We start from the raw sequence: 15,379 nt of genomic DNA, 5'->3' as shown, positions 1-15,379 counted from the left end.
TAACAGAAATATTAGATGATTAGATAAGTGCGACTGTGAGGCTAAACTCAAACAGAAGTATATCGGGATTTTCACTAGAATTAAAACAGGGTCCGCGTAGCCCCACAAAATGCTTTGGACCCAGCACCACAGCTACCAAATTATGCACTCTCACATAATTCAAACTTGAATGTACATCAACCCAAAGGAAGCATGATGGTGTTTTTCAGAAACACCAAACTACAGTCAGGAAGCCAAGATTATTGTCCAATAGGGCTTTTACAGGTGGTTTGATACATGGTAACAAATATGGTTTCCCAAGTGCACAGTGACAGGATGCAACTGGTCCTTATCATCCTGTTCCTGAATTATATGAATTAGGAAGGCTACTAAAACATGTGGATCGTACTGTAAGTCAGAGTTAAGTGACTTAACAAACAAAAACAAGACAAACATTCCTCTGAAACCTGGAAAACTATTGCTCAAGACCACTTTAAGAAATTACAAGGTCTGGCTCCTTGGAAGCAAAATTTAAAGACATGAGACTTGACTCAAGACTTTTGCATAATATTGTAAGTCTCCAAAAACAAGAAGAACAAGAATTTATATTTTTAATCATAAGAATTTTATATTTATATATATTTTAGTAGCCATTAAGGATGCCCTCCTTCCAGTGTAGCAAATTTTGTTAGAGCAATTACTGCATGCCTAAAGGGGAAAACAGCTTTCAAGCCACCTTAATGCTGTTTGACTGGAACCTGGAGAAAATATTCTTGTTAGAGACCACTGCATCATTTATAGCAATCCTAGGCACACATTCAAAACTCATCAGAATAAAACTTCACACTCAGTAGCAGAAAATAAAAGGTAAATGTATAAAAAAAGACCATGAAAGGAGAAAAGAATGTAGAAACATTGATCAGTATTTTGCTCATGTCTGTTAAACAGTAATTAGTCACAGCATACCAAATCTAATTTTAACCACCTCATCTGCTTACGGGGAACATCAGCCTGTCAGTCTAATAAAAAGTAGCATCCTTCTGCATCCAGGGAGACCGATGCTCAGCCGACACAGATTAAAATTGGTCTATGTTGAAGCAGACAGCATCAGACATGGTGATCTGTGTGTGAAGAGTCTGCCTCTCTAACCTAACCCACGTTGTCAGAATGTACTGCTGCAGGTCAGAAAGGAAAAAAAACATCACTGAGCTGGCTTGGCACCATGTTGAAGTAAACATGTGCCTCCACCATGACCACTTTGGCTCCATTAAAGCAAGACAGTTAACATTATAGTCACAATTCACTGGATCTCATTGGTGCATCTCTCATCTGGTAGTGACAATACTAGTCAATACAGGCTAGAATGTCTTCTCCAATTCCAGCAGTTTTTTTTTTTTTTTAGCAAAATGATGACATAGTATAAAGAAATTAAACAGAAAATAATTGAGCTTTCAGTGTGCTAAAACAAACGGCTTTTGAGTCGCCCAGTCACAGTGGCAGTCTTTTATTGACATTAATGATGGAACATAATTGTGGATCAAACACCTGCACTGACAAAACCTCTGAGACAAAAAAATGACATTCAAAACTTTGATAAGCTGGTGCAAAGAGGACAGTCACTGTTAACACTCTCAAACTCAGAAGGCCTGAGATCTTCAAATCAGTCAAGTGTTCATTTAACTTTCTGCACCCTTACAATAAATAAATCTGTTGCTGATTAATTTTTATGTTCATAGACCAAGACATTCAGTTTGCGCTAACCAGCTCTCTTAACCTTGGACACTCAGCTATCTATTATGCCTGCATACAGACACAATACATGAATTCATTAATCCCTTCTTAAATTTCATGGCTTCTGACCTTTTAGGCTAACACAGCAGAAACAGGAACTGTACGGTTTTCTGTGGTTCTTCTCGTGTCTTTGGTAAAAATGTCTCTTTCTATATGTTTAAAGGTCTTCCTGGCTTTGGCATAGAGTTCTTCTCTTTGTAAATGAATATATCCCCCAATCTCTCTTTGTTGATCCAACACTGCATGATTTTTTTGCACAAAAGTGATAAACACTGCAGTCATGTGACAGAGCGTGGGAGACAGATGCTATTCAAGATGAAATGCAGGATTTAGCTGGTGTAAATACCCTGCTGGGAGGCACCAGTGGGAACACAGAGCCATATAATACACACGAGCAGCAGACTACCCTCATAAATTTGACGATACAGTCTGAACTCTTTTTATTTTTGTCATAATTTATCCATAAAGGGTTTCCATATGAGAAGAAATCTGAAAAGAACACTGAATAATGTTTCATATTTTGGTATCTGACCAATGTGAAACTCAGTGAGACTGCAAACATAATGCACTCTAGGCAGACTGTGCTCTGTACAATAACATGTTTAAATGAATATTAGCACTGAAACGCTGAAAAAAAAAAAGGATCAGACAAATACAACTTCCACAGACTCCTGCTGAGGGATCCCCGGGGGCCACAGCATGCTTCACGTGAAAGACAAGCTGAAAACTGATTCTGTTCTGCGTCCAACAAATTTCTGTAACTTTCCAAAAAGACAATGTGATAACTATGCTCACTTCACAAAGTGACTGGACAGTTTTGTGGCAGGATATCACCATCATTTCAAGCTTTTTTTTTTGTTGCAATTTTCACTGTTTTTTCCTGTAGGGTTTATTAACATAAGGCGTATTTTGCAATCTCTCATAACACACACATCACTATTTGTTTAGGTGGAATTTGCAGTGATGGTCAAAAATTCTGTTTTCCAAACAGTATGAGCTCAGGCCCCAACACCTCATCACGACAGCCTGCCCACTGCATCAGCGCTCTCCTCACTCGTAGGTATATGGCTCTCATCGCCATGGCAACCAGTTATATTCCCTGTATTCAGTGCTTGGTAACCAGCGCTAGTGTAGGCTGAGGAAAACAGGTTGATTTTTAAGAAGGAAAAAAAATGGTGCATTATGCCAGGAAGATGATTTTTCATGCTCCTTAACTGTTTTCCTAAATTGTCAATCTTGTATCGGCTTTATTCTCACAGCTGGCAACATTTTTTCATGCTGTGCCGTCACCCCTGCAGAACTATACATGCTCACACAAACACATGCCACACTCTCATCACATTTGATTTCATTAATTAAGAGCTGTGTGCACACCACTCCTGCCTCATTTTTTTATCAAAAGCGTTCTTGATTCCAGCGAGTTAAACTTTCAATAAACCTTTGATGAGCCCCCCCCCCCTTGCAGAGTCTTACAAACCTATTTCCACATGTGCATGAACTCATGAACTGCATCCATATATTGTGTATACTATATGTATATAAATTGACTTTCAAAGGATTAAAAAAGGATTGTCAGACACATGTTACTATAAAATGAGGCATTTCTGCACATGATGTAGGTGTTTAATGTTATACTGCACCCCTACAGAGAGTCGTGGGGTTCCAGCATCATGTGCCTGTCTAATTAACACTCACAACCCACACACTCAGCCTTGGTGGCTTGACCTGCTCCATCTGACTGCCATCATGAAATCCTCTTACAATGCTCTTCTTTTAAAAAAAAAAACAAAAAACATTATTCATTATTTATTTATTACAGTACTTCCCTTCACTGCAAGCTACTGCATGAACACTGATTTGAAAATGAGGGGAAATAAGAGCCACAAAAGAAAAGTCTTTCAAAACTCGAATAAAATCTAAAATGACTGCAACAGTAGCGAGCCGACTGATTTGCTCATTAATTATGCAATTCTGCACCCACATCAGGAGTACTCTCAACCAGCTGACCTAATGTGATACCCAAAATGTCGTCCTACCTGTTCTTTGATCTCTTGAAGTTTGTTGCTTTGCTCCCGGATGTCATGAAGGAGCTGCAGGGCTTTATCATCCTCCTGCGTCACTTCCATACGAGCTTGTTCCAAACTGCGCTTTAGACTCTGAAATCACAACATATGTTTAGCCAGCTGACGCTTTGTTGGGAATCAGCTCAAAATAATGCAACCTGCTATCAAAATCCTGGAATAAATGGTGAAAATGTGAAGTTTTTGTATTAAATAGGCGTCAGTTTCACCTTTTGGACATTGCTGAATTGTACTGTCTTCAGGTAAGTAGTGTTTCCAATATCTTGTCCACCTTCCCTTGCAATCCAGTGAATTGATAGCAGATATCATAGTATATCTAGCATGCACGCACATGTATATTGGGAAGCAGTCCATATGTTGGCCGCTGTAGTACTTCAAAGTTCAACTGAAAGCAAGTCTCTCCACTTGGCAGCCATCATGAAACACCTCTGGGGCAGTTATTTTTAAGCATTTCTAAATTATGATTCATTTCAGCAGTCACAGGTCATAAAATGTTATATATAAAATCACTAGTCAAATCTAATATAAAAATGCTTTAAAGGTTTGCTGATTTTGCCCCAGAATATGATTTTATAGAATTTTTATAAAAGTTCCCATTTCTTTCAGTGCTGTGTCTCTGTGTTACACACTCTGGAGATACTCACACTGCATTCTGTAATATAAGTGGCCAGGTCCTGTTCCAGGATTGTCCTCTGAGTCTCTGAGGCCTTCAACTCTATGTCCTTTTGCTGGAGCACTGACTCAAGGTCAGACATCTTCCTCTGAATGAGCGAGATCTCTTGTTCAACCTGAAAAAAAGAACATAACATAGACCGGACTTCTCCTTTAAGGCGTACAGAATCCTGGGATGTCCTCTTACTATATTTGGGTAATTGTCACAACACACTTGTAATATGCTTGTCTGTGTGTGTGTGTGTGTGTGTGTGTGTGTGTGTGTGTGTGTGTGTGTGTGTGTGTGTGTGTGTGTGTGTGTGTGTGTGTGTGTGTGTGTGTGTGTGTGTGTCTGTCTGTCTGTCTGTCTGTCTGTGTTTGTGTGCAAGTGTACAAGACTACACTTGTTTGGTGGCACATGTCACTGGTAGTGATTGATGTTACAATTAGATTTGCCATTATAACATTACAGACCCAGAGGAGGCTTGGAAACCAGAGAAACAGCAGGGCTGGCAGCACAGTCACAGATACTGTGACAGCACTTAGTGTATGGCAGCACTTACACACAGTCACAATGCAGACACATGCTCACAAAAACACAGCACCACAGCATGGGTGATAAAGCCAGTAAAACCAAAGGGTCAGTGTGGTACAGGAATCCAAAATGATGGGTCGCTCACAACTCTTTCAACAGGCAGCTCAAAAGAAACACAATGGCATGAATAAAGGTGGATTCGTGTAAGTCTGTTCACTTTTTTATGGGATTCAGGGCACTGCAGTTGACTGGTCATTATATCTCCATCATTCTTGTTGGGGCATGTGGAGGCGTTACAAGAGGTTAGTTTGGAGTCATACAGATTACATTAGTCAGATCTTATAACAATAAGTCAGCAAAGTTTCTTTCTATAGGTTTAAATATATGCTTAACAAGGGGATGGAGGTGTTGAAGTAGCTCAGCTATTATCTTAAAGTCCATTTCCCTGAGTGCTGCAAGCTGCTTGGTATGATATACTGAACCACTGCTAAACCAAACCAATAGTCAGTACAAAATTAAATCTCACCACCAATCAGTAGAGCACGTTCAGCTTAATATTATGTGTGTTATTGAGAATTAACTTGTGTAAGATATGAAATAAAATGGTCAAATTTGTTCATAGCGGTTGTGTAGCAAAATAAACATTAAACTCATTTATAATATTATAATGGACTTTGAATGATTATAGGTAGGTATGAAAAAAACACAATGCAAAAACATAATCAATATTAATTAGGATATTTTTCATAGCAGTTGCTGAACTTTAGAGATTTGTATTTTTATCCTATTCTTTAAAAACAAAACACACAGTGTTTAGTCAGAAAATACACAGACACACAAACACACATTGACTCAGCTACAGCGAAAAGGCAAACTGACAAACAGATGGCTGACTCTAGGAACAAACTCTTACCATGTGAAAAGTTATACCTGTGACATGTGTCTGGCAATCCCGGCTTTTGTTTTGGTGTTTTTAAAGTAATGAAGCTGTGCCAAAGGAGATGGTCTTATCAGGAGAGCTGATAGATACAGTCATTAACCTGTAGGAGACAGTGAACAGAGAGCAGTAAGAGACACATTACAACAAACAGTTTTTCTGCTAATCCTCTCTTGAAATCTGAAGGGCTGACTCAGTGCTCTTATGTAAAACACTTGCCTTTCATAATCACACTGTATAGATGACCTATTCTGTAATTCAACAGGCATATTTTACCTTCTGTGACCATACATAACAGAATTCATATATCTAAATGTCTGTATATTTTAAAAAAAGTAAATAAGAAATAAACTATCAAATGATGCATTCCTGTTCACTGCAGTTAGCGACTCAAGCAAATGTACCACGATTTGAAACTGAACTCTAATGCTCACTTTAATTCCAAGAATAGCATTTATCAAGCAGGAGCTCAAGACTTGTGAAATTCACATAGCACATAGTCATTCCAGAGCACTGACGCTTTATACATTAACACTTACTCCATTAACATGATAACACAGATGACTAGAAGATAAAGGATGCTGTTCACAGCTTAGATATTTAGTAAGCAAACCACTGTGCTGATCAAATACGTGATCATATATTTTCTCCTGACAGAGTCTATAAATAGCTCACTTGTGTTCACAACAACAGCCTCTTTTACCACCACTGGATATATTTGGCAGCTTTTGTGATCAAGTAGCGTGTACAAGAATGAGTGGCAGAGGCAGGATGTCTATTAAAAGCACAGGCTCACCTCCCACTCCTCCCTACAGTAACAAGCTCAACTCAAGCTCAACTACTGTATGTATTTTACTGCTGCTGCACTGTGTTCATAAGCGATGTAATTTATGTTCTAATTGCTTTATTGTCTCTTTTAAAGGGACCTATTATGTTTTTCCTGATATAAGTGGTGTTACAGTGGTGGATGGTCAATTAAAAAAAGCTCAGGCTTTAGACTGTTGTAAATGCTTGGTTTCTGACAGTCTGGAAATTATGACGGCAGGTCTACTTTAATGTTAGTGAAAGTGTACTGTTTTGTCCATAACCAAGATGCTTGCTACAAGATCACATGCATTTCTAAATAAAAACTAAACTATGCACATATTGCAGATGAACAACAGACACTATGAACTTTTAGAGATGGCCCTGGAGCTTACTAATACTTGCCCTGAAATCTCACAGACATCGTCATGCTTCGGGGGTTATTTTGGGAGGGGTTCTGTCCGGTAACACAACAGGCCACACAGCATGTGCCCAAGCTGCATCAGCCTAGAGTTCAAGTTTCCCTGGCATAACATGATGCAGGAGCAGGTGGCTTGTAATGGGTGATGATGCATGAGGTTAGCTTTCTCATGCACCTGATGATTTTCAGCCTGTAAGCACATCACGTCAGTGACGCATATTTCCGCTGTATGGTTCGGATGAGATGTCAAAGAGTCCTATTTGTATTCGTTGGTGGCGGCATAGCTAGAAAAACAATTTTGCAAGTGTGATCCCCAAAAGATTTTCACTCCTGTGAAATTGTTTTGGCTGAGAGGACACAGAAGATTTATGTGGCCTTGGTTCATTTCTGCCGGTGGCTTTAAGAGGCTCAAAGCCACTAATGAATCTATATGTGCTGAGACACTTCTTAACAATGTGGAAAACTTCCTCAGCAGCACTGGTAAAGTTGGTGGTTACGGGTGCCATTCTAGCATGAGGCACCAGATGGGATTCAGATCTGGCTGTCTTCCTCTAAGATTCAAGCGCTAGCTGACTGCCCATAATGAGCTGAGCTAACAGACTGTGCAGCTGGGCTCCTCCTCTGCAATAATTAGCTCCCAGAAAGCAAATACTAATAACTATACTTTTAAACCCACGTTGCAACAACAGGAAAGACAGTTTGACCTCTGAGCCAGCCAATCTGTATTTACTGAACATTTCCACATTTGTGTTATTCAAACTTCATAGTGTTCAAATCCTGAAAACAGTTTTGCTTGGTGGTGCGATCAAAACAGTTCCAGAAAAACCTCAAATAAGACAATTAAGAGCTCAGCAATGCTCACAGAAGAACATCGGCTTCAGTCGAGAAGCTCTTTTTCGTGGGTTGAATAATGTGTGCTGGGCTGTGAGTCAGAGTTGTTGAAGAGGAGGAGAGTGGAGAGAGGTTGCATCCCAGTCATGGTGTTGCTCTACATTCAGTCTGGGTGACCAGGGGCCACTGCCACTGTATGGGCTGTAGGCAGCAGTGAATCACAGACCTGTTGCAACTTTGTAGTGGCACAGATTCCTCCCTGAGAACAAGCTCAATGTCCGTCTTTCATCCACTTCCCTCTATGTTGATCTTTCAGGCCATTCTTTCCACATATACTGAGACATTTTATGCTGATTGTCATGACAACAACAACTTAACAATACCACAGTGCAAAGCTCTCCAGCTCCGCAGATCCCTGCTAACATGTACAGCTTTGAAGCCTAATATAAATGTAACCTTATCATATTCAATTTGTCAAATTCTTTTGAAGGTCCATTATAGGCCTAGAGTGCGTGAATATCTGAGTCAATTTGAATATTTTTAATAGACTTAAAATAATACTTTAAGTCTAGTAAATATTTTAAGATATAATAATTGGTATAACTACAGGTTTTAAAGCAATACAAGTGACACTGAAGGTTCTTATACTTTCTGGTATGATGAACCAGCACATTCAAGTAACACATAAACACTGGGTTTGTTATATAAGCTTTTACAGGAAAATTCCATCCTGAAATGAAATGGTAGTGGTAGCTGCACTTCTAAGCTTCCAGTTTCCAAGTAGCCATTTGTAGACAGATCTGTTGCCATGATAAAAAATTGTAAACCTTACACTAAAGCCACCGTTAGCCTTTAATCACTAACTGACTGGTTAGCCTTCCTAAAACCTGATTGTAATTGTCCTACATTCACAAGGTGGCACTAAAAACACTTTTACTTTTAACTAGTTTCATCAAGGCACCCGAATGCTCTGGCACTTGAGAGTTAGCCATTTTTGGTGATCGAATTGAATAAATGTCACAATTTATGCTGAGCACTTGGAAAACCACTTCACAAATCTAGCTCATCATTATACCTCAAATCCAAATGACAGAGAGGATCAGTGTGGGCTTCTAAAGGAGCCTTTTGGGGAAATGGCACTTGAGAATATGGAGCAGCCGAACTCTCTCCCATCACTGCTCACATTAACAATGACATATTTTTTTCTGCCGAGTTTATTTTTTGACTAGGCACAAGCATTTGTTATTTCCCCTTTGCCATCAGATTGGCCTGCCTCTGCAAACGGGAAACTGCAGATGAAACACCAACAAATGTGGCTGCATAGTCCTGCTGGTGAACCATTTTCCATCAAATATAGTCAGTATATAATAGAGGTTTAGAAAGCATCCTCCTCATCAGTCATGAATCACAATATCTGGTGTGAGTTGTGTTTATTATTATATCACATAATTTGTTATGTTCAATTTCCTGTTTCTTACACAATTTCCTCACTGATATGGTGTTTTGGTGATCCTTGTAAGTCCTGTAAGTACTGTGATTTGCAATCCAGCTGAATATGTGCCAGAAAGAAGCAGCAAGCTTCCTACACCTCTCCCCTACCCTTGGCATAACCTGCCGTTACCATAGAGATACTTTCCACCAACCACAGCCCTCATCTTTCTATACTTTTTCTGACTTTATCAGACTTTGTTATTTCAGCCCTTTTGCCACACTTAACTATTACAAGTAGGTGCTTAAAGTGAGCTGAGATCATTGAAAAATCCTTGCCTGATTAATAGCCAGACTAACTTTGTTTCAAAACTTCCTCACTCTTAGTATAGATAGCCAGGTGCTTGAAAAAGCTCGGTGTGGTCTCAATATGACCATTTACAAACAATTTGAACACAAGCCTAGGGAGTGATAGCCATCTGTATGAGTGTATGCTACAGTAAGCACAGCAATGAAGAGAGATGGGCAAACAAAGACACAGCGTTTTAGTGTCGTGACCAAGAACAGTGCTCAGCCCTGACAGGCGAGATACAGCTGCTGCATAAGCTCAGCGCTGCCTTAGTTATCTCATAAGTCTATAAATCCTCAGCTGTAGTGTCAGCCAATCAGTCAACTAATGCTTCCAGCATGCTTAAAGGGGAAATAATGCACTGTCACACCTGAAAAGCAAAATAATCCTGTTTCATTCTTTTCCAATCTACTCGTCACCCTCACCCATTCTCAATCTTTGACAGAACCCCTAAGTAAAATAGTATAACACTCACTCATGGACTGCTACAGCTGACAGGTTTTCTATGAAGCTCCTTAGATGCGGCACCTCCTCGTCCAGTAAGCCCATTCATGTGGGGTCTCCCTCAGAAGCCACCAGCCGGAATGAGAGCTTCGCTGGTTCATCAAATTCGGGGATGTCATCCTCACTGGGGAGAAAGTAGAGCCGAAAGGAGAGAGAAAGAGAAAGAGAGAGAGGGAGAGAGAGAGCGAGCGAGTGAGAGATGCGCTGTGGCAGGGCAGAAAGCTGCGAGGCAGTGAGAGCGACCGGAGATTACTGCTTACAGAGAGCAGAGAGAGGGAGGGAGTGGAGGACTACATTGAAAATGCATTGTAGAGTAATGCAGCAGACCAGATCACATACCATAGAGTGAGAGAGGAAGCTCTCACCCTCTCTCTTCCTTGTCATCCCTTAACCCTCACCATTCCCCAAATTCTGTCTTCCTCTCTCTATACTGTAGCAGCCATAACTAATCACACTAATGTAGGCAGCCTGACCCATGTACCGTACATTCATTTAGTTTACTCAAGACTTCTTAAACTGGGCACCTCATAAGTTTCTAAACACAATGACACCAACTAAATAGCTTCTAACTGAGGAGCAGGCTAATAACTGACAGGACAAGGATGCCATTACAGGAAATGTCTTCAGACAAAATATGGTTTATAACCCACGATAACAATCCTTTAAAATGTATAAAGTAATGAATCATTCCATGTACATCTATTATAAAAGCAGTTTATCATGTAAAAGCAGGAGATGTGACGGTCTGAGTCAGCCACAAGTTGCATTTTCACATATATTTTCCTTCTGAATTCCTTTAACGTTTAGCCTTTAAGCTCACTAAGGTCCAGTAGAAGCTGCATAGCAGTAAATGATAATGGTGTGATTACTGTGTCTAATAGCTCTGTAACTGAAAATGCTGAAATAAAATATTACTGTACATGGGCAAACATAATAATGGTACAAGTCATGTCACAACCTAACAAGGTCCCCGATGTCTGGCACACTAACCGTGACTTACTTCTATTTTTTTTTTTTTGTCTTTATCCAAATGTAAGCCAAGTGACACGTCACTGTGACACTGACTTGCAAACTACACACACACAGTGACAGATTACACACACAGTAACAGATGGCACAACCTAACCTGGCAAACAGTACTACATCAGCGCAGCAGAAGGGACAAAATTCTTTCAAAGTGAAAATCAGTACTGTACATTCACTGAGTGGTACAGTAATCAGCAACAGACAGACAACATGGGCAGTACTCACTTATACTGCTTTATGGTTGCTAATTAGACCTCCGTGTCTGTCATACTTACAAAAGGTTATAAAATCATTTGCTCAGTTGTATAACAAAAGCCTGTGTTTTTTTTTTTTTTTTTTCTTTTTTAACCTAAGGCCTGCATACCCCCATATGTTGGCCTGGAATCAGCTCACACCTCCACTTTCTCATCTCCAACTCTGCACATCCTCCCTGCTGTAGGTAATGGATTAAATTTGCCTCTTTGCTCCTTGAATTCAGTGTGTTATCAGCACTTTTGAGATCAGTTGTTTCAAACTTCTGCCACTCAGAGCAGCAGATATGTTACTGTCAAGAACAATCTGTGTCTGGAAAAAAACACATCGGGGGAAGAGCCCATAATTACAGAGTTCCCCATATAGAGCTGGGATGAGGTCAACACCTGCCTCAGAAACAGTGTATATACCTGTAATGGAAAACTAATAACTCTGTGGAGGAGAGGATTATGGAAATCAGAGTGTTTTTGTTGATCCTTAAATATCCGTAGGAAAAAAAAAAGTGTGATGATTTATAAATAGAGCTACATTTAGCTCATGCCACTGCACAGTGCAGTATGTTATTAAAGGTATGTAGCAAGCTCTCTGCCAAAATTTCCACTCTATAATTTTTCCAGCCTTTACAGCTAATGTATAAGCAGCATTACTGTGCATCTACAGCAAACAGAGTGGTAAAAATAGGTCTGCCATTACAAGTCAGGCTGACTAAAATAAAGTACAATTCACATTAAAGTCAAGATGAAGTAACAAAACTGTTCGTGGAATAGCTGAGTTATAATTTACAGGCATCAGTATGAAACAGGGCTGCATTTTCAAAGTGATCTTGAGTACTGGGCTGAGCGCAGGCATCATACTGATGTTACCTAGCAACAAGGTATTGTATGTGTCTAAGACCACAGCTTAATTCTGAAGTAAAGATGGAAAATAACAGCCCCTTTCAAAGGGTATTTCCACTTGGATTTCACTGTAATGTAAGGCACTGTAAAGATTTACTTCAAACTCACCTCAGACTCTTATTTTGTTGGCAGGTGATTGGTGTCAAATCTTTTTGCGGTGAGGAAGCACAGCATTGTTGAATTTAATTCGTTTGTTTCTGTGAAACAATAGGAAATAATAATGAATATGAGAATCAACAGGGGAAAACTTGAATTGTCAGAAGGGGAAATACCTCTTCCGCAGTTGTTTACAAGCTTTCCGAGTCACTGACCAGAAGTAGGAATGCAAAAACACTGCCACCCACTGGCAAAATGTTTTATATAGCATCGTTCCTGCATTCCGTATGTTCCGTCATGTTGGTATAAGGAGAGGGCTATCAGAGAGAAATACAGTAATCTAGAGGTTTGAAGAGCCTGGCTCTGTTACATAACAGGAAGCCAAACCTTGCATCAGTTGAAAAAAAAGGCAAAGGCAGGCCTGTATGACTAAGGGTTGGTGTTACATAAGCACAGAACACAAAGTACTAAAAGATGCTGCTCATATTCACTCTAAACTGTCGCTATTAAGGGAGCTAATTTCACTCTTTGGAGGAATTTGAAATGATTACTCAATCAGCTAATTAGACAACTGACGTGGAAAACGGAAGGAGAAATGTCACTCACAATGGAACACAGTCAGAAGGCTCTTCATCTGCTTTTGTTGGTCGTTTTGACTGCTCATAAATACTGAAGCTTTGCAGAATATATCAGTAGTTTGGATATTTTGTTTATGAATCTCTATAATAACCTTCACTTCATCAAACACATCTTGAACACGAAGGAATCACTGAGAAAGAGCGGAGATGCAGTTTTATAGCATAAATATTTATAACGCAACACAACCCTAAAACACTTTTCAGATCTGCGCAAGAAGTGAGCTGCAAGTAATGAAAGTAGGATAATCGTTTCTTATTCATCATGCGGGGAAGGTGAATGTAATATCATCTTCTTTTCCACAGAGGGAGCCACAGCCTATAATAAAGAACCGCTGGGGTTTCTCTATTTGATCATCACACTCAACAATAAACTTCCAGCACTTGCTGCATATCCCTCTTCAATTAAAAGATTTATTTTACAGGGTATTTCTTGCAAATGAAAAATGCGGTGTCCTATTAAGAAATTTTGGCCTTCTACGGAAAATTGGAAAGAGTTTCATAAAAATATTTTTGACAAACAGGGTTTAATTTACTTAAACTTACAAAGAAATGTTGATCAAACGGCCAAAAATAATAAGAAAAAAAATGTGCATAGTGACCAATCAAGGGGGCATTTGGACAAAAAACACTATTTTATGTATGAAGAAGGCAACACTGCCTATCCCTATCGCTTACTGCTTTGTAATCTTAGTCATAAAAGGATTTATGAGCTCTTGGTAGGTGACAAGACAATAAATATGATTGGTCAATGTAAAGAAGGAGTCTGTGTTACCTTACATAACATTTTCTTATTATTTCTGACCATTTGATCAAAAAATAATGAGCATTCGGCTTGAGTAAATGGAAACCAATAATAAAACTAGGTCAAGAAAACAAATTTTATTACAGAGCTTTTTCTTTGGCTCTAAAGTTTTTGTGTATAATTTCCATGAAATGATCTAAAGACAAATCCTGCTTGTTGTAGAAATGATGATGATAGCTGCAAAACCAACACACTGCACTGACTGGTGAGCCTTTAATTCACTGTGTAATTGTTTCTATAGCACAAATGTTATAATTTTCCTCATATTTATAAACAACTCGTAGGCATTACACTAATACAGGTAAATTCATTCAGTTTTAGCAGTTTATGAAAGCAGAGAGATTTTGATGAGCTCTGAGGAAATGATTCATTATCCACTGAGCGTGTCGTGGCTCGCCACCCATAAAGTTAGGCCATGGTGGAGAATCAGGCTGTGACCCACTTTGTTTGTGCTCGCAGACGAGACTTTGTTTGTAATATCTTGACCCCATCTTTAGCCCCACTCCCCTCACTATTACACACATTACAGTATCTGCGAGGGACTTAGTGCGTTCATTAAATCCTTAACCTTTAACCTACACACACATGAACCTAAACCTAATCCTTGTGTGGTTAATCCTTTATTTATGCCCTCACCCTGAATTAGTCTCTTAAAGTAGTTAACAAGCAGTTCTCTGTGATGTTTTCCTCCATTTTCTCCTTTGTGATTTTATTTTTACCTCCTCCAAGGAGGTTACGTTTTTGGTAATGATTGTGTGTGTGCCTGTGTGTCTTTCTGTCTGTAAACACAACAGTTTGAACGGTTTCGAATGAATTCTGATAAAATATGGTAGGGGTGTAAATTGGGGTCATGCTAACAATCCATTAAAATATGGCTTACATCCACCAAGGGCTTCAAGGTCTACTTGATGATTAATTTGTCAGAAATTCTTATGAAGCCTTAGAATTTAGAAACTATGATTCTTACAAGTGTGGTGTGTATTGTCAACATATAGAAAGTATGTCACACTGAGGATGTCACATTTGACCTCTGACCTCCCTTTCAAGGTCAATAAACTAATCTGAAGATCAAAGTGATAATCATGCTTTACAGAGCTATTTAACACTGTATTTCTTGCTGCCATTGTTTGTATTGACAACATACAGGCATATAGGAAATGATATAATGATAATTGTCTTTTATCTTTGAAATTGTGATTGAAATCCTGCTGCCTTTGTTTGTATTGGCATCATTTAGGACATGATACTAGTATATGGGGATTCTAACTATCACATTATAGTTTGCATCCAAATATATCACATTTGACTTCTGATTTTTACTGCACTGCACTGTTCTTAAAAAAGAACAAAGAAAACAA

The 15,379-nt window shown here is 39.2% G+C and overlaps 1 protein-coding gene across 1 annotated transcript in view; it reads right to left on the bottom strand.

The window, feature by feature from the left end:
* citb (citron rho-interacting serine/threonine kinase b) overlaps nucleotides 1-12,645 on the bottom strand; it is a 45,279-nt gene extending 32,634 nt beyond the window's left edge. Inside the window, exons 1-5 of the mRNA XM_030737479.1 lie at nucleotides 12,594-12,645; nucleotides 10,283-10,435; nucleotides 5,968-6,077; nucleotides 4,496-4,639; nucleotides 3,807-3,926 (exon numbers count right to left, since the gene is read on the bottom strand). Of these exons, the coding sequence (XP_030593339.1) occupies nucleotides 3,807-3,926; nucleotides 4,496-4,639; nucleotides 5,968-5,976 (273 nt within the window). The 5' untranslated portion in view covers nucleotides 5,977-6,077; nucleotides 10,283-10,435; nucleotides 12,594-12,645. The remainder of the gene's footprint in view (nucleotides 1-3,806; nucleotides 3,927-4,495; nucleotides 4,640-5,967; nucleotides 6,078-10,282; nucleotides 10,436-12,593) is intronic.
* Between the last annotated feature and the right edge of the window lie 2,734 nt (nucleotides 12,646-15,379).

This window comes from Archocentrus centrarchus, chromosome 9, assembly GCF_007364275.1.
Source record: "Archocentrus centrarchus isolate MPI-CPG fArcCen1 chromosome 9, fArcCen1, whole genome shotgun sequence".
NCBI classification, from domain to species: Eukaryota; Metazoa; Chordata; class Actinopteri; order Cichliformes; family Cichlidae; genus Archocentrus; species Archocentrus centrarchus.
Note: the sequence above shows the minus strand (reverse complement) of the source record. Positions and strands in the feature narration are given on the sequence as shown.